Source organism: Coregonus clupeaformis, chromosome 14 (genome assembly GCF_020615455.1).
Source record: "Coregonus clupeaformis isolate EN_2021a chromosome 14, ASM2061545v1, whole genome shotgun sequence".
Lineage (NCBI taxonomy): Eukaryota > Metazoa > Chordata > Actinopteri > Salmoniformes > Salmonidae > Coregonus > Coregonus clupeaformis.
Window position 1 is genome coordinate 30,594,404 of NC_059205.1, and position 22,716 is coordinate 30,617,119.

The window sequence follows — 22,716 nt, forward strand, 5'->3', positions numbered from 1 at the left end:
GTGCCTCATGGTGGTGGTGGTGTTATGGTATGGGCAGGCATAAGCTACGGACAACGAACACAATTGCATTTTAATCGATGGCAATTTGAATGCACAGATATACCGTGATGATATCCTGAGGCCCATTGTTGTGCACTTCATCAGCTGCCATCACCTCATGTTTCCGCATGATAATGCACAGCCCCATGTCGCAAGGATCTGTACACAATTCCTGAAAACTGAACGTTTCCCAGTTATTCCATGGTCTGCATACTCACAGGACGTCACCCATTGAGCATGTTTGGGATGCTCTGGATCGACGTGTACGACAGCATTCCAATTCCCGCCAATATCCAGAAACTTCGCACTGCCATTGAAGAGGAGTGGGACAACATTCCACCAGGCCACAACATTCCACACGGCCACAATCTACAGCCTGATCAACTCTATGCGAAGTAGTTGTCTCGCACTGCATGAGGCAAATGGTGGTCACACCAGATACTGACTGGTTTTCTGATCCACGCCCCTACATTTATAAAAAAGGTTTCTGTGACCAACAGCTCAATATCTTTATTCCCAGTCATATGAAATCCATAGATTAGGGCCTAATTCATTTATTTCATTTGACTGATTTCCTTATATGAACTGTAACTCAGTAAAATTGTTGCATTTATATTGTTGTTCAGTGTACAAACCACACACACACAATACATTGACACTCCCACAAACATTCACATACATTACATACGCATAACACACACATGCGCATCGACACCAGACACACACTAACCTTCATAATTTGCTTCCGCTGCTCTGTTCTATATTTTACTCTTAATAATAATAATAATAATAATAATAATAATAATATCTACCCTGATGCCTAGTCACTTTACCCTGCCTTCATGTACATATCTACCTCGTACCTTTGCACATTGATCTGGTACTGGTACTCCCTGTTTATAGCTCCATTCTTGTGTATTTAATTTTATTCCCTGTGTTACTATTGTATTCTTATCTTTAAACTCTGCATTGTTAGGAAGGGCTCGTAAGCAAGCCTTTCACGGTAAAGTCTACACCAGTTGTACTCGGCGCATTTGACAAATACAATTCTATTTGATCAACTGTAGAAATACAAAGTAATCACAAAGCAGTAGTTTGTTATGATACTCTGTGGAGAAAGATGTCTTATCCGAGGGTCTTAACTATGACAGTGACATTTGGCACCCACATGATGTCACCCAGGTGGTCCTTTGATCAGCAGCATCGCCCTGGAAACATCTGCAGACAGTGTGTGTGTGTATGTATGTGACTCGCGATGATCATGATGATTTTTTCCCTCATTGTTTCTCATTATCCAAGATCTAACCCAGGGGTAAGCAACCCTGGTCCTGGAATGCAGCTGGCACTTAATGATTTTGATTTAACCGACCTGGAAGACAAGGTGTGTTGAATTTAGGCAATCACTGAACTGATCAATTAGCTCAGTTGGTCGTGTGTGGTTGGAACACAATCCTGCAGTACACTCCAGGAACAGGGTTGCCTACCCCTGATCTAACCTATTATGAGAGAGATCATAAATGCTTCTTAAAAATATTTTTTCTTTAGAAGTCAAACCTTTGAAATGTCCTTTTCTTTTTGTTGGAGTCCTCTGGGGTCTTGGAGTTCCTGTCGGTCTGTTTCTGGGGCGTCTGCAGCGCTGCCTGAGCGGACCTGACCCAGTTACTGACTGACCTTCTGCTGCCCTCCCCTTCCCCAGACCCAGTCTGCAGAGGACAATCAGCCACAACCCCAGCCTCCAGTCTGTTCTGGGTCAGGGTGTCATGGCTCTCTCCCTCCCCATCAGACAGGTAGTCTGAGATGTCAGTGTCTGTCACCTGGGGATGATTAGTCTATTATTATGAGCTTTACACATCATAACATGATATCAGTGCAATATGTTAATTCCAAATGTCGTACTTTTGGCAGAAGTATTTTCCTTCATTCAAAGGAGTACGTTTTCATCTTAGATCCAACACTTGAATGCTAATATGTGTCAAGTGTTATGAACAATATGATCAAAAACCCCTCTTAAACTGTCATCAATGAGGATTAAGGCACGCATGTGGAACAATTAAGAGTGGGCAAAAAGGAACAAGCCGTTACACTAACAATAACAGAACGCTGTCTCATTGGTCACACACACAGCACACCTGAGGATATCAGTTCCCATGTGGAAAAATCCAAAACACTCTCCACCCTGTCATGTGCAGACAAGACCAGCATACCAGCCCCCTTTTCCTGTTAGCCACCCACACCAACCCAGCCGACGCAGCAGCCGAGCAGCATGCTCTCTTATTTGATTCAACTTGACCCTGCTAGGCGGAGTGCCAGCAGATGTCACACTAACTAGCTACAGAGAGCAGGAACACGATGTTCCTGGCCCGTGCTCAAAAATGTGTTCACTCACCCTGCCTGCACGGCACTGGATGCATTGTAAATAAGTACACAGCTCACACATTGCTCTCTCTCGGCCTATGAGGGACAGGTTCTGCCTCCTAGCTGACATGTTGTTGCTGAACCAACAGTAGTAAAAGGCTAGTTTACAACCCTGATGGCACGGCGCAGATGGGGTGCAGGTTATTAACCCTGTTGGCTGCTGACAGCTGAGGCAGACCTGGGTTCAAATACTATTTGAACTCTTTCAAATAGTTTGAGTGATCGCTTTAGCCTGCCAGTGCCTGGAATGCCAGCCCAGGTGGGTGGAGTTTGTACTTTTGGGACTTTTCTATTGGTTCCATTCCACTCAATCAAATAATAGCTATTTGAAAAATACTTCAAATAATATTGAAACCAGGTCTTGGCTTTGGAGGTTTAGCTTGAGCTTGGATGTAGCTGGCTAGCCAAATCTACTATTGAAATAAACTGTAACCATGCATGCTCCTCCTCCTCTCTACCCACCACACAGTTCTAGATCAATAATAAAAACTAAAAAAAGAGTACTACGCTGGCAAACACAGATAAAGTGAAGTCAGCCGAGCCATTTGTTTCAGCTTTATACGGAACAATAAATCTGTCCTTTTGGATTGAGATCTCAAAGTCCGTTTCCTGTTAGATCCAGTTTGATTTACTATTGACAGTAACCATCTCATCCTTTGCAGAGAGTAGAAAGTACTAACTCTTACCCTTCTGACCCAAACTATAGTCAAAGGAAAGGGAAACTGATAGCCACTGATAAGAATAGGATAGGGAAACACTAGCTTTTACACCGAACAAAAATATAAACGCAACATGCTAAGTGTTGGTCCCATGTTTCATGAGCTGACATAAAAGGTGCCAGAAATTATCCATACGCACAAAAAGCGTATTTCTCTCAAATGTTGATCATTACACAGGTGCACCTTGTGCTGGGGACAATAAAAGGCCACAGTGTTGTCACAACACAATGCCACTGGTGTCTCAAGTTGAGGGAGTGTGCAATTGGCATGCTGACTGCAGGAATGTCCACCAGAGCTGTTACCAGAGAATTGATTGTTAATTTCTCCACCATAAGCCGCCTCCAATGTCATTTTAGTATATTTGGCAGTACGTCCAACCGGCCTCACAACCGCAGACCACGTGTAACCACGCCAGCCCAGGACCTCCACATTCGGCTTCTTCACCTAAAGGACAGTCTGAGACCAGCCATCTGGACAGCTGATGAAACTGTGGGTTTGCACATCCGAAGAATTTCTGCACAAACTGACAGAAACCATCTCAGGGAAGCTCATCTGCTTGTCGTCCTCACCAGGGTCTTGACCTGACTGCAGTTCGGAGTTGTAAATGACTTCAGTGGGCAAATGCTCACCTTCGATGTCCACTGGCACGCCTTAGAAGTGTGCTCTTGACGGTGAATCCCGGTTTCAACTCTACTGGGCAGATGGCAGACAGCGTGCATGGCTTCGTGTGGGCAAGCGGTTTGCTGATGTCAACGTTGTGAACAGAGTGCCCCATGGTGGCGGTGGGGTTATGGTATGGGCAGCCATAAGCTACGGACAACGAACACAACTGCAATTTATCGATGGCAATTTGAATGCACAGAGATACCGTAACGAGATCCTGAGGCCCATTGCTGTGCCATTCATCCACCGCCATCACCTCATGTTGTAGCATGATAATGCAGGCCCCATGTTGCAAGGATCTGTACACAATACCTGGAAGCTTAAAATGTCCCAGTTCTTCCACTACTGGTTTTTGATCAACAGCCATACTTATTTTCTTTATTTTTTTTTTAAAGGTGTCTGTGACCAACAGGTGCATATCTGTATTCCCAGTCATGTGAAATCCATAAATTAGGGCCTAACAAATGTATTTCAATTGACTGATTGTCTTATATGAACTGTAACTCAGTAAAATCTTTGAAATTGTTGCATGTTGCACTTATATTTTTGTTCAGTTTACTTTCTAAATGATTGCCTTCGTTATGTCTGCATCCATTCATGTCAAGAGTATAACCTAGGCTGTATCTGGCTAACTCAAACCTACAAGCAAATCTCCCATTGACAATGCTTGATTTTAAGAAAAACGTTCAACTTTTAATGTTTCTCATGTTAGGTGGATTCAGCCTTATGAGATCATCTCTTGGTTTCTGTGAGGCCTCAGACCACAAGCCTCCAGTTCAGGGAGGTTAGATAGGTAACCTTTGACTCCCATAATGCTGATAACAGCTGTGAAAGTAAGGGGGAAGTGGCTGTACGGTCTGTGGGGGTGATGATTATCTGACTACCTGCTTCTGAGGCTTCCTGATGAAAATAGCCTTGACTGTATTTCTCCTTCAGAGGCACATTCTAACTTGTCAAGACAACACATCCATCCACTGTAACTCCAATCCAGCGTTTATACAGCAATCAATCTCAAGCAACAGTATTCCTTTTAACATAGTCTCTGGCAACAGAACTAGGGCCTATAGGTAGCTTCTCGTTGGCCATACATATTTCAGTATCTTCATGAAAACATAGGCTTAAGCGCCTTAGTTAAATTCACAGTGACTTCAGAAAGTATTCATACCCCCTAAACTTATTCCAAATGTTGTGTTGTGTTACAGCCTGAATTCAAAATGTATTAAATATATTTTTGTTCTCACCCATCTTAACACAATACCACATAATGACAAAGTGAAAACGTGTTTTTTGAAATTTCACACCTGAGTCAACGCAATGCATGTTAGAATCCCATTTGGCAGTGATTACAGCTGTGAGTCTATCTGGGTAAGTCTCTAAGAGCTTTGCACACATGGATTGTACAATATTTGCACATTATTCTTTTGAAAATTCTTCAAGCTCTGTCAAATTGGTTGTTAATCATTGCTAAATAAGCATTTTCAAGTCTTGCCATAGATTTTCTAGCAGATTTAAGTCAAAACTGTAAGTCGGCCACTCAGGAACATTCACTGTCTTCCTGTTAAGCAACTCCAGTGTAAATTTGGTAGTGCTGAGAGATTAACCAACATTTTGGTTATTTTTCATTTTTTAAACAACTAATTCACAGAAATTCCATTTAGTTCTGTTTTTTTTCTATGAGTTTGATGTGCAGTTTCTGTAGAGATAAATCAGATGAAGACTAAACTTTGTGATGTAGTAGGGCAGGGTTCTTCAATTCCGGTCCTGGAGGGCCGAAACACTTCCGTTTTTTATTTCTACCTGGTAGTTAATTGCACTCACCTGGTGTCCCAGGTCTGAATTAGCCCTGATTAGAAGGAGAGGATGAAAAACAGAGGTGTTTCGGCCCTCCAGGACCGGAATTGAAGAACCCTGTAGTAAGGCATTGTAGTTTCCAACAGGCCAATACTTGACATAGTTTAGCGCAGGAAACATTGTAATTAACAACAATGACCCTAATCCATTGCACTCCCGCTTAAACCTGTCCGGTCTGTGCTGAGCAGACATGGAGACTGAGAGAAGAGGGAATGTGCGATCGAGAGGGATAGAAAGCAGTTGCTTTGAGAGCCTGAAAATACATGATCTAAGTGATTGATAGTTGGTATTCAGCAGTCATAAAAGTTTATTTGAAGAACTAGTAAAATAGTGATTGTCAGACAGCATAGGCAGTTAAGTGATAAGCAGTAATGGGCAGTCACTACCATCATGTGACTTTTATTAATTGTTTTATTCAGTGTTGTTACAACATTCAACCCACATAATGCATAGTGCATTTAATGTAAAACAAATTATAGAAATCAAACAGACCCCAAAAAGCACTAATCGCTCAGCACTATTATTGGGCCTTGTGTTTTATGTTATTGTCCTGCTGAAAGGTGAATTCATCTCCCAGCATCTAGTGGAAAGCAGACAACCAGGTTTTCCTCTAGGATTTTGCCTGTGCTTAGCTCCATTCCATTTCTTTTTTATCCTGAAAAACTCCCCAGTCCTAAACGATTACAAGCATACCCATAACATTATTCAGCCACCACTATGCTTGAAAATATGGAGAGTGGTACTCAGTAATGTGTTGTGTTGGATTTGCCCAAACATAACACTTTGTATTCTGGACATAGTTAATTTCTTTGCCATATTTTTTGCAGTTTTACTTTAGTGACTTATTGCAAATAGGATGCATGTTTAGGCTTCCTTCTTTTACTCTGTCAATTAGGTTAGTATTGTGGAGTAACTGCAATGTTGTTTATCCATCCTCAGTTTTCTCCTATCACAGACATTAAACTCTGTAACTGTTTTAAAGTCACCATTGGCCTCATGATGAAATCCCTGAGTGGTTTCCTTCCTCTCCAGCAACTGAGTTAGGAAGGACGCCTGTATTTTTGTAGTGACTGGGTGTATTGATACACCATCCAAAGTGTAAATACTAACTTCTCAATGCTCAAAGGGATATTCAACGCCTGCTTAATTTTTTAATTTTTAACTTATTTTCCAATAGGTGCCCTTCTTTGCGAGGCACTGGAAAACCTCCCTGTTCTTTGTGGTTGAATCTGTGTTTGAAATTCACTGCTCGACTGAGGGACCTTACAGATAGTTTAATGTGTGCGATACAGAGATGAGGTAGTCATTCAAAAATCATGTTAAACACTATTATTGCATACAGAGAGTCCATGCAACTTGTGCCTTGTTAAGCACATTTTACTCCTGAATTGATTTAGGCTTGTAATAACAAAGGGATTTAATACTTATTGACTCAAGACATTTTAGCTGTTTAATTTTTATTAATTTGTAAAAATTTGTGAAAACATCATTCCACTTCGACATTATGGGGTATTGTGTGTAGGCCAGTGACACAATCTCAATTTAATTCATTTAGAATTCAGGATGTGACAACAAAATGTGGAAAAAGTCAAGGGGTGTGAACACTTTCTCGAAGGCACTTTAATCCTCATCTGGCGGGTTCAACACAACTCTAGTCCTCAAGAGGGTCAGAGTATTATTTCCATCCTTACCTGTAAGCTTTAACCAATCGATGATTTAATTGATCATTCAAAATGTCAGTGGGCGGGGATCAGTAGAGACCACGGGTGGGCCGCTAGTTGAACAATCCCAAAGCCATATATTAGAATATTCTAGAACTTTGGAAAACACTGGAGTGAACAGAACACCACTCCTTGTACATTCTCAAGGTGTCTGGCCAACCTTTAACAAACACTGTTGAATGACTTCTGAAGAGTGACATAATGCAAGCCTCCACTGTACAACACATGACATAAAGGCAGCCTCCTTTCCCTGTTCAGTCATTACATGTGAGCAGGTAGGCTAAAGACAAACATATTACCGCCATAAAATATAACAGATTGACTTATGTCAAACACATTAACAACGTTGAATGTAAAATATTGAATAATGGGTCATCTAATAGGCTGTTTGTATCTCATGATGTAAACAATGTAAACCTAGGTCAGGCAGCACTAAAGAATAGCCCCCTTCCCACAATTAAATATAGATAACTTTAGAGACAAACAAACTTAAAACTTCCAGAAAAAGTAGGTTAAACGTGTATATTGCCTGAAATAGATTTTTTTGTTTATTGATACATGGACATTGGTTAAGTGGCTACTGGCAGTTTTGGAACGTGGCCTACCCTCTCCCCACATAGACAGTGCTCCATTCAGCAACGCTACTAGTGAACTGTAACAATTTAGAACACGACCTGAACTTAAAATATACACCACTGAGTGTATAAAACATTAGGAACATGTTCCTAATATTGAGATGCACCCACTTTGGCCCTCAGAACAGCCTCAATTCGTCGGGAGATGAACTCTACAAGGTGTCGAAAGCTTTCCATAAGGATGCTCCAATGCTTCCCACAGTTTGTGTCAAGTTGGCTGGATGTCCTTTGGGTGGTGGACCATTCTTGATACACACTGGAAACTGTGGAGCGTGAAAAACCCAGCAGAGTTGTGGTCCTTGACACACTTAAACCGGTGCGCCTGGCACCTGATATCATACCCCGTTCAAAGGCACTTAAATATTTTATCTTGTCCATTCAACCTCTGAATGGCACACATACACAATCCATGTCTCAATTGTCTCAAGGCTTAGAAATCCTGGATTTAACAGGTGAGGATCACAGCTTTAACCTGGTCAGTCTATGTCATGGAAAGAGCAGGTGTTCATAATGTTCTGTACACTCAGTGTAGAATATGCTTTTATTCAAAGCAACTTACATTTACATTATTTAGCAGACGCTCTTATCCAGAGTGACTTACAGTTAGTGAGCGCATACATTTTCATACTGGCCCCCCGTGGGAATCGAACCCACAACCCTGGCATTGCAAGCGCCATGCTCTACCAACTGAGCTACAAGGAGGCCATGCGTGCATACATTTTACTTACAGATGGTCCCGGAAATTTAACCCACTATCCTGGCATTGTAAGCGCCATGCACTACCAACTGAGCTACAGAGGAAAGTGTACTGCATTGTACTTTGTTGGTATTGGCCTGCCAGACCTATTCTGTCAGTTTGTTTTTGAATACTCCACCTAGTGGTAGAATATTTTATCAGGTATAGCCTAATGGGCAAACCATGTGGCCCTGCGGACATACTGACTGTATGATATGGGAAACCATCATGATGCTATTGACATGTTGCTATACACGTGCACATATTTACCATTACGCTCATGAGTGAAGAGATTAGATTAAACTGGGGGTAGACAATAGTAAACACAGCACTGTAACACTGTCATATAAATGCAGAGGGAACAAAACAACGCACTGTAAGGTGCATAGCACCACCTAGTGTCATTGAACATGGCTGAAACTCTTATAACGCCATACCCGGTAATTTGCCTCTGTACATTTTTGTAGTCTTTAAAGTATTGTTTGTGTACGGTATTGTTTGCGTAGCATAATGGATTTTTAGCAATAGTATATTTGTCTTAAACAACAATATGAAATGTCTGAGTTTTTATTTATTTCAATAAACAATTTTTATTTAGTATTTCTAGATGTGATTATACATAGTATTTTATCTTATTGTTTTTTGTAGTATTGGTAAAGTTTGAGTAAAGCTCTAGTTTACTCACCGTTGTGGGTTTAGGTGATGATTCTTTTGGTTCCCCAGCGCAGGACTCCGAATCACAGTCAGAGATCTCCCCCACACCATCCTCCTCCTTTCCCTGATCAGCTTCAGCTTCATCCACATCGCTATCTGTGTCTATCGTCGGAAGCTCATCTAAAAAGATAATTTTTACAACTGTCCTGTGAAAATCTCACTTTTAAAAATACATATTCCGTTAACTCATACCAAAATGTTGTTGTTGACTCATCCTATACTCGTTCGTAAGTGGTCAAAGCATAAATTGGAGAAGGTCAAAGCATAAATTGGAGAAAGAAATACTTCAAAAACCCCACCTCAAACTTGTATCTCAAACAGGCCATTTAAAAATTGCTTGCCATTTCCTCATAGAACATGTCATCCTCCTCAGGAGGCTGAGCTGGCTAATCAGCGTTCTTCTGGCATTAATATTTGTAATTACCAGTATACGCTGACAACATTCTGTTGTTGGGTTAGGCCCACACCATTCAAAACACAGAAAAGCTGCTTTTTAACATACCTAAATCACCATTTTTTGGAAGGAAAATTATTTAACTCATTTTGTAATTAATGATAAGTTATATTTCATAGAAATCTGGAAACACTGGACAGTTACTTTAATACATTACCATATGCAGCTGATGACATAATGAACATACACAGTACATTAGGGCTGGGAATTGCCGGGGACCTCACAATATGATATTATCACGATACTTAGGTGCCGATACGATATGTATTGCGATTGTACGCATCACGATTCTATATGTATTGCGATGCGATACTATTGAGATTTAATGTTCTAAACATATTTCTCACCATGTCTGCTGAAGAGTGAAAAGAGAGCCATGAGAAACGAGTTTGAGATAAGTGCCCAAAACATATTTGCGTTTTCAGCTTCATGAGCAGTCTTTTCTATGAACTGTTCGGGCAGGAGTAGTTGGGTCCCATGCCACTGCTTAACATTGCAGACCGCTGCCCTGATGTTACCCTCAGTATAAGACAATGAGGAAAACCCCTCATTATTGGGTACAAGGAACAATATTACTATTATTGCTGTCCATTGAACTTGTTAAAATTATATTGCCTATGATCCAGGATATTTACACAGTGATGACAAGAAGTGAATTAATGAACAATATATGGAGGTGTCATATGTACTGGGACTGCTTTCTTGTGTGGCTACAGCGCATTGAATCCATTTGGGCTAACTAAATATAGCAATATAAGTTGGCAGCTATTCCCCTTCAATTGTTTTATATTTATTTTTTGCTACTGGCAAGGAGAGACGGCCAGGCCCATATGGGATACTGGAATTTATCTCCCAGGGAGGACTTGTATATATAGAGAACTTAAAAAGGAGGGCAAATTTATGTTTAAGGTAATTCAAATCATATTGCTAATAATAAATGAAGATCATGTATTAAGTGCTGTTGCTTCTACAGCTATCCTATTTTTACTGTTTAGGCATTAGGCTTGCATATCTCGCATCTTTTTGTTTTCATTTTCTGCCAACAACTGTAAAGGTCTGAATTGGTTACTTATTTCATGTTTGACTTTATTATTATTATTATTATTATTATTATTATTTCTTACACTGAGTATACCAAACATTAGGAACACCTCCCCCCCTCCCTCTGACGACCTCAGAACAGCCGTAATTCGTCGGGGCATGAACTCAGTGTCGAAAGCGTTCCACAGGGACGCTGGTCAATGATGACTACAATGCATCCCACAGTTGTGTCAAGTTGGCTAGATGTCCTTTGTGTGGTGGATCATTCTTGATAAACACGGCTAACTATTGAGTGTGAAAAACCTACTACCATACCCCGTTTAAAGGCACAAATCTTTTGTCTTGCCCATTCACCCTTTAAATGCCACACATGTCCATGTCTCAAGGCTTAAAAACCTGTCTCCTCCCCTTCATCTACACTGATTGAAGTGGATTTAACAAGTGACATCAATAACCATAGCTTTCACCTGGATTCCCCTGGTCAGTCTATATCATGGAAAGAGCAGGTGTTCTTAATGTTTTGTATACTCAGTGTATTTTATACCTTAAGACCAAAAAATATGCTGCTTAAGAGATTCCATGTGTAAGTCTGCCACTCGCCATTATGCTACAACCCTGTAATTATAGTGCATGGTGGGGGGAACCAGGAACGGTTTATATTGAGGGTCTTCTGGGTGGGGAGCGACCAATGGGTGGGTTTCCCTGTGGGTCCTGCTTTTTATTTTACATCTATGGGCTTATCAACACCAAAGATAACAATTACATTTTAGAAAAACAATGGCAAGACTAGCTATTCTCTTGTGATATTTGAAAGGCCTTAATAGTCCTATCAAACGTTCCAGGTGTCTTGATATTCTAGCAAGAAACCATATTGATATAGCAATGTTCCAAGAAACACACCTGCTCCAAAATGACGCACATATAACAGAGAACCATTTGTACAAACTGGTAGGCTTGGGCGGTATACCGTATACCGGGGTATTTGGAAAAAGCCACAGGATGGTTTTTCAATACCATTGAAACTATTTATTTGAAGTTTAAGAAATGTGAATATTTGTAGCTACTTAAGTAAATACCTGCAGTCAACTTGTGTAATAAATTAGGAGATAAAAACATTGCGTTCTTAACTTCACCTATCACATTATTATGAAGCTTATGGTAGTCCCCAGTCACGTCATATGGTGTTTGTTTACAAGCACACAAAGAGGAGACCCGAGCCTTGAGTCACTCACTGTTGTGCAGCATGCGCCAGATGATCTAATTGCAGTATGAAATTCACAACAAAATGTTTGCCAGCTACACTGAACAAAAATATAAAACGCAACATGTGAAGTGTTGGTCCCATGTTTCATGAGCGGAAATAAAATATCCCATTAATGTTCCATACGCACAAAAAGCTTATTTCTTTCTAAATGTGTTTACATCCCTGTTAGTGAGCATTTGTCCTTTGCCATGATAATCCATCCACCTGACAGGTGTAGCATATCAAGAAGCTGATTAAACAGCATGATCATTACACAGGTGCACCTTGTGCTGGGGACTAGGGTTGGGCGATGTCTGGAATGACACATTGTCCCATCAACCTGTCCAAACATCATTGACATACGATTGTATCGTCTATTTTTTTAAATACCCAGGGCAGGGGGGAGCGCGTCGTTGCATTGCCTAGCAATGCAGTAAATGATCTGTAATGCAGCCTGTTTCATGCACAAACCACCGATTAAAGTCTAATCATTAGACTACAATGTGGAAATCTTACCAAGATTGTATTTTCTTGAGTGCAAATAAATAAATCTAAACCAATCATATGGTGACATGTGGTACCGATAACGTTGAATGGTGATTTGGAACCAAACGTTGTAGGCCTACAGTGTGATAAGAGACCCTTTCAATGGTGATTTCAGACAATTTCAACCGAGATAGAGTGCGCATGTTCACCATAGAAGACATCCCTTTCCGCTCATGGCCAACGTCGCTCTCGAATACCTCTGCATCTGTGCAAAAACCATTCCGTCTGAACGTGTTTCAGTAGGCAATATTGTTACCCCACTCTGTAGTCTATTAAAGCCAGAAAAGGTGAACATGCTTGTGTTCCTAGCCAGAAACCTTTAGGACGGTTAACATAATGAAAATAAAAATAGTCAGAATGGTTCTTCATTGCATTAATTTTCAAAGCCTGTATTCACTGATGTATCTTATTCTAAATAAATGTAGCCTAGGCTACAATATTCTGTTTTGTGCATTAAACTTATTTGCACCGTAATTAAATTTGAACTTATTTTGTTTACTTTATTTATTTTGTAATTTGTAGCCTATCCAAATGAGGGTTATTCTTTTTATAGGCAACACTTATTTGTTGTTCCCGCTTATAAGCGCTGCTGTGGGAGCTTATGTAATGCTCGTTGCGCAATTCAAGGATATGAATAAACACTTCCACAATAATATAAATATCTGTTTAGAAGTTTACCTTGTACAAGTAACATTTACTCCACATTTTATTGACAGTAGCCTAGAGTAGGCCTATATTATTGGCTCTCCAATACTCCCATGGTAAACATCCAAGTCGTTTACTGGCCAACAAGCTTCGCAGTAATGATCAATTAGCAGATATTGCAACCATTGAATCTGAATCAGGTGAATTACTATCAGAACCCAATTTAAAATCAACCAAAGACTCTCCCTTTCTATATAGAATTATACACCTCTGATTGTAAATCCACACCAAGCCAGATTGAGTCCTTTTTAAAAGATAAAATAACTCCTCTTCTCTCAACATGAACTCAAAAGGGCATTGGATAACATTAATAAAAGGCAAATCACCTGTTTGGAATGGTATTCCTCCTGAGGTCCATTTAACATTTTGGAACCAATTAGGTAAACTATTACTCCAAATTATTTTTCTAAAATTCTGTCATCCCGTCTCTAAACTTACTTTAACCAAATTGGTATATACAGACCATTGCGTGTTTGTTAAAAATCTATTGTCCTCTGATAACCTCTGTCGTCTATTACGTATCTTACATGCTTAATCAGAAACCAAATCTCTTTGAGCAGTTCTCTCTCTGGACACAGAAAAAGCTTTTTGATAGACTAGAATGGTCATATTTTCGTCGTTTTTGGAACATATGGGACTTAGCTACAAATTCACTAATATTATTAAAATACTAAAGGCTAATACCTCAGTCATAGTAATAACAGGCAATACCTGCTCTGCTCCGTTCAGAATAAATAGAAGTAGCAGGCAAGGTGATCCCATCTCACATTTGCTATTTCTGTTGTCTATGGAGCCCCTGGCCCAGGCAAATTCCACCAATATCTTTCAAATATACAGATCACGTCATCTCATTATACGCAGATGACATCTTACTTTATCTAGACAATGTATCTCAATCTCTCCCAAACGCTTTGAAGATCATAGACAAATTCAGCTCCATCTCAAGTTATCAAATAAATCTAACCAAATCTGCCCTACTCCCCCTCAAGAACCCGACAGAGGACCCCATTTCTACTTATGAAATCTAGGGCTGTCCCCGACTAAAAACAATCTTGGTCGACCGAGAGTCATCTGTTCATTCGACCAATCATTTGGCCAACATTTTAAAAAGTGTATTTTTCCATATATAGACACACCCTGTTTGAATAAAATCAACTATTTGTAGGCTACTGAGCTTGTCTGATGCTTTAAGGAATTTGATACAAAATGAAGACACACAAATTACTAAAGAGGGAGCCAAAGATCAATGTAGACTAACAATGTTTCCTGAAGTCCACGATCATCTCCTTTGTTTTGTTGACGTTGAGTGGGAGGTTATTTTCCTGGCACCACACTCCCAAAGCCCTCACCTCCTCCCTGTAAGCTGTCTCGTCATTTTTGGTAATCAAGCCTACTACTGTTGTGTCGTCTGTAAACTTGATGATTGAGTTGGAAGCGCGCTTGGCCACGCAGTCATGGGTGAACAGGGAGTACAGGAGGGGGCTGAGCACACACCCTTGTGGGGCCCCAGTGTTGAGGCTCAGCGAAGTGGAGATGTTGTTTCCTACCTTCCCCACCTGGGGGCAGGCCGTCAGGAAGTCCAGGACCCAGTTGCACAGGGCGGGGTTCAGACCCAGGGCCTCAAGCTTAATGATGAGCTTGGAGGCTACTATGGTGTTGAATGCTGAGCTATAGTCAATGAACAGCATTCTTACATAGGTATTCCTCTTGTCCAGATGGGATAGGGCAGTGTGCAGGCGATTGCATCGTCTGTGGATCTATTGGGGCGGTAAGCAAACTGAAGTGGGTCTAGGGTGACAGGTAAGATAGAGGTGATATGATCCTTGACTAGTCTCTCAAAGCACTTCATGATGACAGAGGTGAGTGCTACAGGGCGATTGTCATTTAGTTCAGTTACCTTTGCTTTCTTGGGTACAGGAACAATGGTGGCCCTCTTGAAGCATGTGGGAACAGCAGACTGGGAAAGGGAGAGATTGAATGTCCCTAAACACACCAGCCAGCTGGTCTGCGTATGCTCTGAGGACGCAGCTAGGGATGCCTTCTGGGCCGGCAGCCTTGCGGGGGTTAACATGCTTAAATGTCTTACTCACGTCGGCCATGGAGAAGGACAGGCCACAGTCCTTCGTAGTGGGCCTCGTTGGTGGCACTGTGTTATCCTCAAAGTTTTTCGCTGGAATCTGTTCAATTGCTCTGGGGAGCGCAAACAAAGGATATGCTTTGGGAAAGTCGTATTCCTGGTCGTAATGCTGATGAGTTACCGCTGCTCTGATATCCAATAGTTTTTCCTGGCTGTACGTAATGATATAAAACACTGAGTTAATAATGTAAAATAAATAATACATAAAAAAACAAAATACCACAAAGTTTCCTAAGAGCTAGTCGCGAGGCCGCCATCTTCGTCAGCGCCAAGTTCTGATCTGCGTGCCAGTTATAATTTTCATATGCACATTTTCGTGAAACAGTTTAATTTATAATAAAGTCTACACATCTCAAAATCAATGTCATGTGGTTAATCAAAATTCTATCTCGAGTGCATTCGTAAAGTATTCAGACCCCTTGACTTTTTCACACTATACCCCATAATGACAAAGCAAAAACAGGTTTAGAATTTTTGCAAATATAAAATAATAAATGAAATATTCTATTTACATAAGTATTCAGACCTTTTACTCAGTACTTTGTTGAAGCACCTTTGGCAGCGATTACAGCCTCGAGTCTTCTTGGGTATGACGCTACAAGCTTGGTACACCTGTATTTGGGGAGTTTGTCCCATTCTACTCTGCAGATCCTCTCAAGCTCTGTCAGGTTGGTGGGGAGCGTCACTGCATAGCTATTTTCAGGTCTCTCCAGAAATGTTCGATCGGAAGGTGAACTTTCGCCCCCAGTCTGAGGTCCTGAGCGCTCTGGAGCAGGTTTTCATCAAGGAGCTCACTGTACTTTGCTCCGTTCATCTTTCCCTCGATCTTGACTAGTCTCCCAGTCCATGCCACTGAAAAACATCCCCACAGCATGATGCTGCCACCACCATGCTTCACCGTAGGGATGGTGCCACGTGACGCTTGATATTCAGGCCAAAGAGTTCATTCTTTGTTTCATCAGATCAGATAATCTTGTTTCTCATGGTCAGAGTCCTTTAGGTCCATACATACCTTCTCCAGATCCTTCAGGTTTCGGGGCTGTCGCTGGGCAATACGGACTTTCAGCTCCCTCCAAAGATTTTCTATTGGGTTCAGGTCTGGAGACTGGCTAGGCCACTCCAGGACCTTGAGATGCTTCTTACGGAGCCACTCCTTAGTTGCCCTGGCTGTGTGTTTCGGGTCATTGTCATGCTGGAAGACCCAGCCACGACCCAAGATCTCGCGATACATGGCCCCATCCATCCTCCCCTCAATACGGTGCAGTCATCCTGTCCCCTTTGCAGAAAAGCATCCCCAAAGAATGATGTTTCCACCTCCATGCTTCACTGTTGGGATGGTGTTCTTGGGGTTGTACTCATCCTTCTTCTTCCTCCAAACACGGCGAGTGGAGTTTAGACCAAAAAGCTCTATTTTTGTCTCATCAGACCACATGACCTTCTCCCATTCCTCCTCTGGATCATCCAGATGGTCATTGGCAAACTTCAGACGGGCCTGGACATGCGCTGGCTTGAGCAGGGGGACCTTGCGTGCGCTGCAGGATTTTAATCCATGACGGCGTAATGTGTTACTAATGGTTTTCTTTGAGACTGTGGTCCCAGCTCTCTTCAGGTCATTGACCAGGTCCTGCCGTGTGTTTCTGGGCTGATCCCTCACCTTCCTCATGATCATTGATGCCCCACGAGGTGAGATCTTGCATGGAGCCCCAGACCGAGGGTGATTGATCGTCATCTTGAACTTCTTCCATTTTCTAATAATTGCGCCAACAGTTGTTGCCTTCTCACCAAGCTGCTTGCCTATTGTCCTGTAGCCCATCCCAGCCTTGTGCAGGTCTACAATTTTATCCCTGATGTCCTTACACAGCTCTCTGGTCTTGGCCATTGTGGAGAGGTTGGAGTCTGTTTGATTGAGTGTGTGGACAGGTGTCTTTTATACAGGTCATGAGTTCAAACAGGTGCAGTTAATACAGGTAATGAGTGGAGAACAGGAGGGCTTCTTTAAAGAAAAACTAACAGGTCTGTGAGAGCCGGAATTCTTACTGGTTGGTAGGTGATCAAATACTTATGTCATGCAATAAAATGCAAATGAATTAGTTAAAAATCATACAATGTGATTTTCTGGATTTCCGGATTCCGTCTCTCACAGTTGAAGTGTACCTATGATAAAAATTACAGACCTCTACATGCTTTGTAAGTAGGAAAACCTGCAAAATCGGCAGTGTATCAAATACTTGTTCTCCCCACTGTAGATATACAGTACCAGTCAAAGGTTTGGACACACCTACACAAGTTTTTTATTTATTTTTTACTATTTTCTACATTGTAGAATATTAGTGAAGACATCAAAACTATGAAATAATACATATGGAATCATGTAGTAACCAAAAAAGGTGTTAAACAAATCAAAATATTTTATATTTGAGATTCTTCAAAGTAGCCACCCTTTGCCTTGATGACAGCTTTGCACACTTTTGGCATTCTCTTAAGCAGCTTCACCTGGAATGCTCTTCCAACAGTCTTGAAGGAGTTCCCACATATGCTGAGCACTTGTTGGCTGCTTTTCCTTCACTCTGCGGTCCAACTCAATTGGGTTGAGGTCTGGGGATTGTGGAGGCCAGGTCATTTGATGCAGCACTCCATCACTCTCCTTCCTGGTCAAGCAGCCCTTACACAGCCTGGAGGTGTGTTGGGTCATTGTCCTGTTGAAAAACAAATGATAGACCCACTAAGCGCAAACCAGATAGGATTGCGTATCGCTGCAGAATGCTGGTTAAGTGTGCCTTGAATTCTAAATAAATCACAGACAGTGTCACCAGCAAAGCACCATCACACCACCTCCTCCATGCTTCACTTGGACTCATCAGACCAAAGGACAGATTTCCACCGGTATAATGTCCGTTGCTCGTGTTTCTTATCCCAAGCAAGTCTCTTCTTCTTATTGGTGTCCTTTAGTAGTGGTTTCTTTGCAGCAATTCGACCATGAAGGCCTGATTCACGCAGTCTCCTCTAAACAGTTGATGTTGAGATGTGTCTGTTACTTGAACTCTGTGAAGCATTTATTTGGGCTGCAATTTCCGAGGCTGGTAACTAATGAACTTATCCTCTGCAACAGAGGTAACTGTTGTCTTCCTCTCCTGTGGCGACCCTCATTAGAGCCAGTTTCATCATAGCGCTTGATGGTTTTTGCTACTGCACTTGAAGAAACTTTCAAAGTTCTCAACATTTTCCAGATTGACTGACCTTTATGTCTTAAAGTAATGACGGACTGTCGTTTCTCTTTGCTTATTTGAGCTGTTCTTGCCATAATATGGACTTGGTCTTTTACCAAATAGGGCCATCTTCTGTATACCACCCCTACCTTGTCACAACACAACTGATTGGCTCAAACGCATTAATAAGGAAAGAAATTCCACAAATTAACAAGGCACAACTGTTAATTGAAATGCATTCCAGGTGACTACCTCATGAAGCTGGTTGAGAGAATGCCAAGAGCGTATTTTGATTTGTTTAACACTTTTTTGGTTACTACATGATTCCATATGTTATTTCATAGGTTTTGATGTCTTCACTATTATTCTACAATGTAGAAAATAGTAAAAATTAAGAAAAACCCTGTAATGAGTAGGTGTGTCCAAACTTTTGACTGGTACTGTTGTATTTCCTTCTTTAAATAAAACCATTGCCAAAAACATAACAGAACACAAATAAATTATATCAGACCTTAGTAGATGGACTAACATCCCAATCGCTCTAACCAGAATAATTTATATTGTGAAAATGAACATATTGCCTCCGTTGAATTTCGTGAGCTCAATGCTTCCCATGTCTCACCCTTCCGGCTTTTGGGATAAAATCCACAGTGCGTTTTCAAAATGTATATGGAAAGGTAAGCGATAGGGATGCACATTTCGGTCAATTTTGCTGCCGACTAAGTGACCCTCATTAAATGGTCAACAAATGGTAAAAAAAAAAAAATAACTAATAGTAAAATGACGTGACCAACAGAAAATACTATCAGAGATCTGTATATAAAGACGAGATGCTTATGTTTCCGCTCTAACAATGGGAGTCGTCCCAAGGCGGGAAGGCAGGCGACACGCTTAGTAAGGCCCAAAACATGCCCATAGAAACGCATTAGATTTATTTTGGACAGATTTTGGCGAGAGCGAAACCTCTCGCTTTGCCTCTTCCTCTCTGATGATACGCATGCATACAAGGACCGGTCATTTTTAATTAAGAGCTTAATGGAAACGTGCAACAATAGCAAGCCTATCGTATTACAGTCAAAAGGCTATAGCCTATTATTGAACATGCAACACCTGTAATGAAGCAGCTAATAAAACATAATTTTCCGCAATTAGCGGAAAACACAGTTCTACACTGCGCACCTAATGTGAGCAGTTCCATATGTGATAGATGAAAATCTCAGTTAGAAATTTAGAAAGAGCGGAAATCTAATAGCAACTACTACGATGGGTTGCTAATATGACTAGGATTGTGCCTTTGGCATCTGGACAACGAAAGAAAGTTGATAGGAAAACTAATATAACAGGAGAGAAATGCTGGTTAATGGCATGAGGAAGTCTTTATAAAATAATTGCCTCCACGTTTCTATGGATGGATTTTCGCATGGCTACTTTGAAGCAAGGTAAGACGTATCTTTATTTAAGTAAAGTAAAACGTTCACATTTAAACAATTATGCTGCCTCAAACTCAAGTTGCAAAGTGGTTGGTGACGCGTTGATAGTCAACGGTAGGCAGGCTATAGCCTATGCATCCGAATGGCGAATGAGAGGCACGCTTTACAAGGTAAGATTGTGAAATAAAAAGTGCTCCTTTTTAAATCGTGGCCACCAAAGTTTAACACGCGATTGCTTTTTGAATCTTTATTTGTTGCCCAATGACTGGGTTTACAATAGCAGGTTTCACTCCAGTAGCCTACAGTCTTTTTGAGGAGCTACTCTCGCGCTGTCTGTCAGGTGGTAGGCTATTCCGCTCCTCAAACTAAGATCTGTATGCTGTGCATGTCATAAATAAAAGGCATGACTAAAGTAACGACTAATCTCTGTAACAGATTAACGGTTAACATCCCTAGTAAGAGATCCCAGATTAAATTAACAGAAGGAAAGACGCTGGAGGGCTACCCAATTCAAACTTTAAATTGTATTTCCAAGCACTAGCATTTCACCCAATATAAACTACGCTCACACAATTTCTATTTGGCGCAAAATTGAAAAACGATGCAACTAGGAAACGAAATGCCATGACTTCAATTTTTAACAATAATGCATTGCAATCAGAAGGAAGTCCTATCACATCCCCCCCAACGGTCCAAATGCGGTATCGTACCCTTGCGATATCATGGATAGTAATGGTTTGAGGACATTCCAAGATCTGAAAGAAGCATTTATATTACCAGGTAACCTTTTTCTCCTTTATCTCCAATTTAGGTCAGTTGTCGAACCATCTAATTATGTAATTTGTAAACAGATTATCTGGTCTCCTGAAATGACTAATCTCTGTAATTTATGAACAACTACTGGAAAGCTCATACTCTGAGCTAACCATTAAAAAAGTATGGCCCACAGATCTAAATGTAACTGAATCATACTTTAACTGGACCAGAATATGAAAAAATATGACCTTAGCATCCAGTAATCCAAACCACCAATGTATTAATTTCAGGTTTGTTCACAGACTAACACACAATAAAAATGTATAAATGAAATTGGCCTCATATGTTCACTGTCCGCTAAATCAGGTAGGCACATTCCTTCATATGATGTGGGAGTGCCCTGCAGTTCAATGCTTTTTGGGGGTTCTCTAATCGTTATGGGGATGGATGGGTGGAAGGGGAACTCATAAGCAACCTCGGTTGCTGGGTGGGACGGAAAGAGGTGGGAGGCATGCTTTCTTCGGGTCGGGGAGTTGGATGAAGATGCGGGAGGATGGGGCTAGGCGGTGTGGGAAACATGGTTTCCGGGTGGGGAGGGATAATGCAGGTAGGTGGATGGGGACTGAGGGGGAGGAATGGGTTGGGGGAGCCTTTTTTATTTATTTTCCTTGCATACTAAATATTACAAAACTGTTGATACTGTTCTTTATATGCAGTTCTCATATTTTTGTTTTGTTTTTGTGGCAGCCCATAGGTACAAGAACATTTCAAATGGAAAGATATCTGAATGAATATGACTGAATATGTCCCCTGTAGCTCAGTTGGTAGAGCATGGCGCTTGCAACGCCAGGGTTGTGGGTTTGTTTCCCATGGGGGGCCAGTATGAAAATGTATGCACTCACTAACTGTAAGTCGCTCTGGATAAGAGCGTCTGCTAAATGACTAAAATGTAAATGTAAAATGTTATACCTGTAACCCCCTTCTGAAAAATTACAAACTAAATAAATACTGGTCACCAAAAAATATACACTGCTCAAAAAAATAAAGGGAACACTTAAACAACACAATGTAACTCCAAGTCAATCACACTTCTGTGAATTCAAACTGTCCACTTAGGAAGCAACACTGATTGACACATTTCACATGCTGTTGTGCAAATGGAATAGACAACAGGTGGAAATTATAGGCAATTAGCAAGACACCCCCAATAAAGAAGTGGTCTGAATAAAGAAGTGGTTCTGCAGGTGGTGACCACAGACCACTTCTCAGTTCCTATGCTTCCTGGCTGATGTTTTGGTCACTTTTGAATGCTGGCGGTGCTTTCACTCTAGTGGTAGCATGAGACGGAGTCTACAACCCACACAAGTGGCTCAGGTAGTGCAGCTCATCCAGGATGGCACATCAATGCGAGCTGTGGCAAGAAGGTTTGCTGTGTCTGTCAGCATAGTGTCCAGAGCATGGAGGCGCTACCAGGAGACAGGCCAGTACATCAGGAGACGTGGAGGAGGCCATAGGAGGGCAACAACCCAGCAGCAGGACCGCTACCTCCGCCTTTGTGCAAGGAGGAGCAGGAGGAGCACTGCCAGAGCCCTGCAAAATGACCTCCAGCAGGCCACAAATGTGCATGTGTCTGCTCAAACGGTCAGAAACAGACTCCATGAGGGTGGTATGAGGGCCGACGTCCACAGGTGGGGGTTGTGCTTAC

The 22,716-nt window shown here is 41.4% G+C and overlaps 1 protein-coding gene across 1 annotated transcript in view; it reads right to left on the bottom strand.

Annotated features, from left to right (window-relative positions):
- Window positions 1-22,716, bottom strand: part of spidr (scaffold protein involved in DNA repair) — a 76,716-nt gene that overhangs the window by 47,416 nt on the left and 6,584 nt on the right. Inside the window, exons 5-6 of the mRNA XM_041896349.2 lie at window positions 9,465-9,613; window positions 1,594-1,853 (exon numbers count right to left, since the gene is read on the bottom strand). Of these exons, the coding sequence (XP_041752283.2) occupies window positions 1,594-1,853; window positions 9,465-9,613 (409 nt within the window). The remainder of the gene's footprint in view (window positions 1-1,593; window positions 1,854-9,464; window positions 9,614-22,716) is intronic.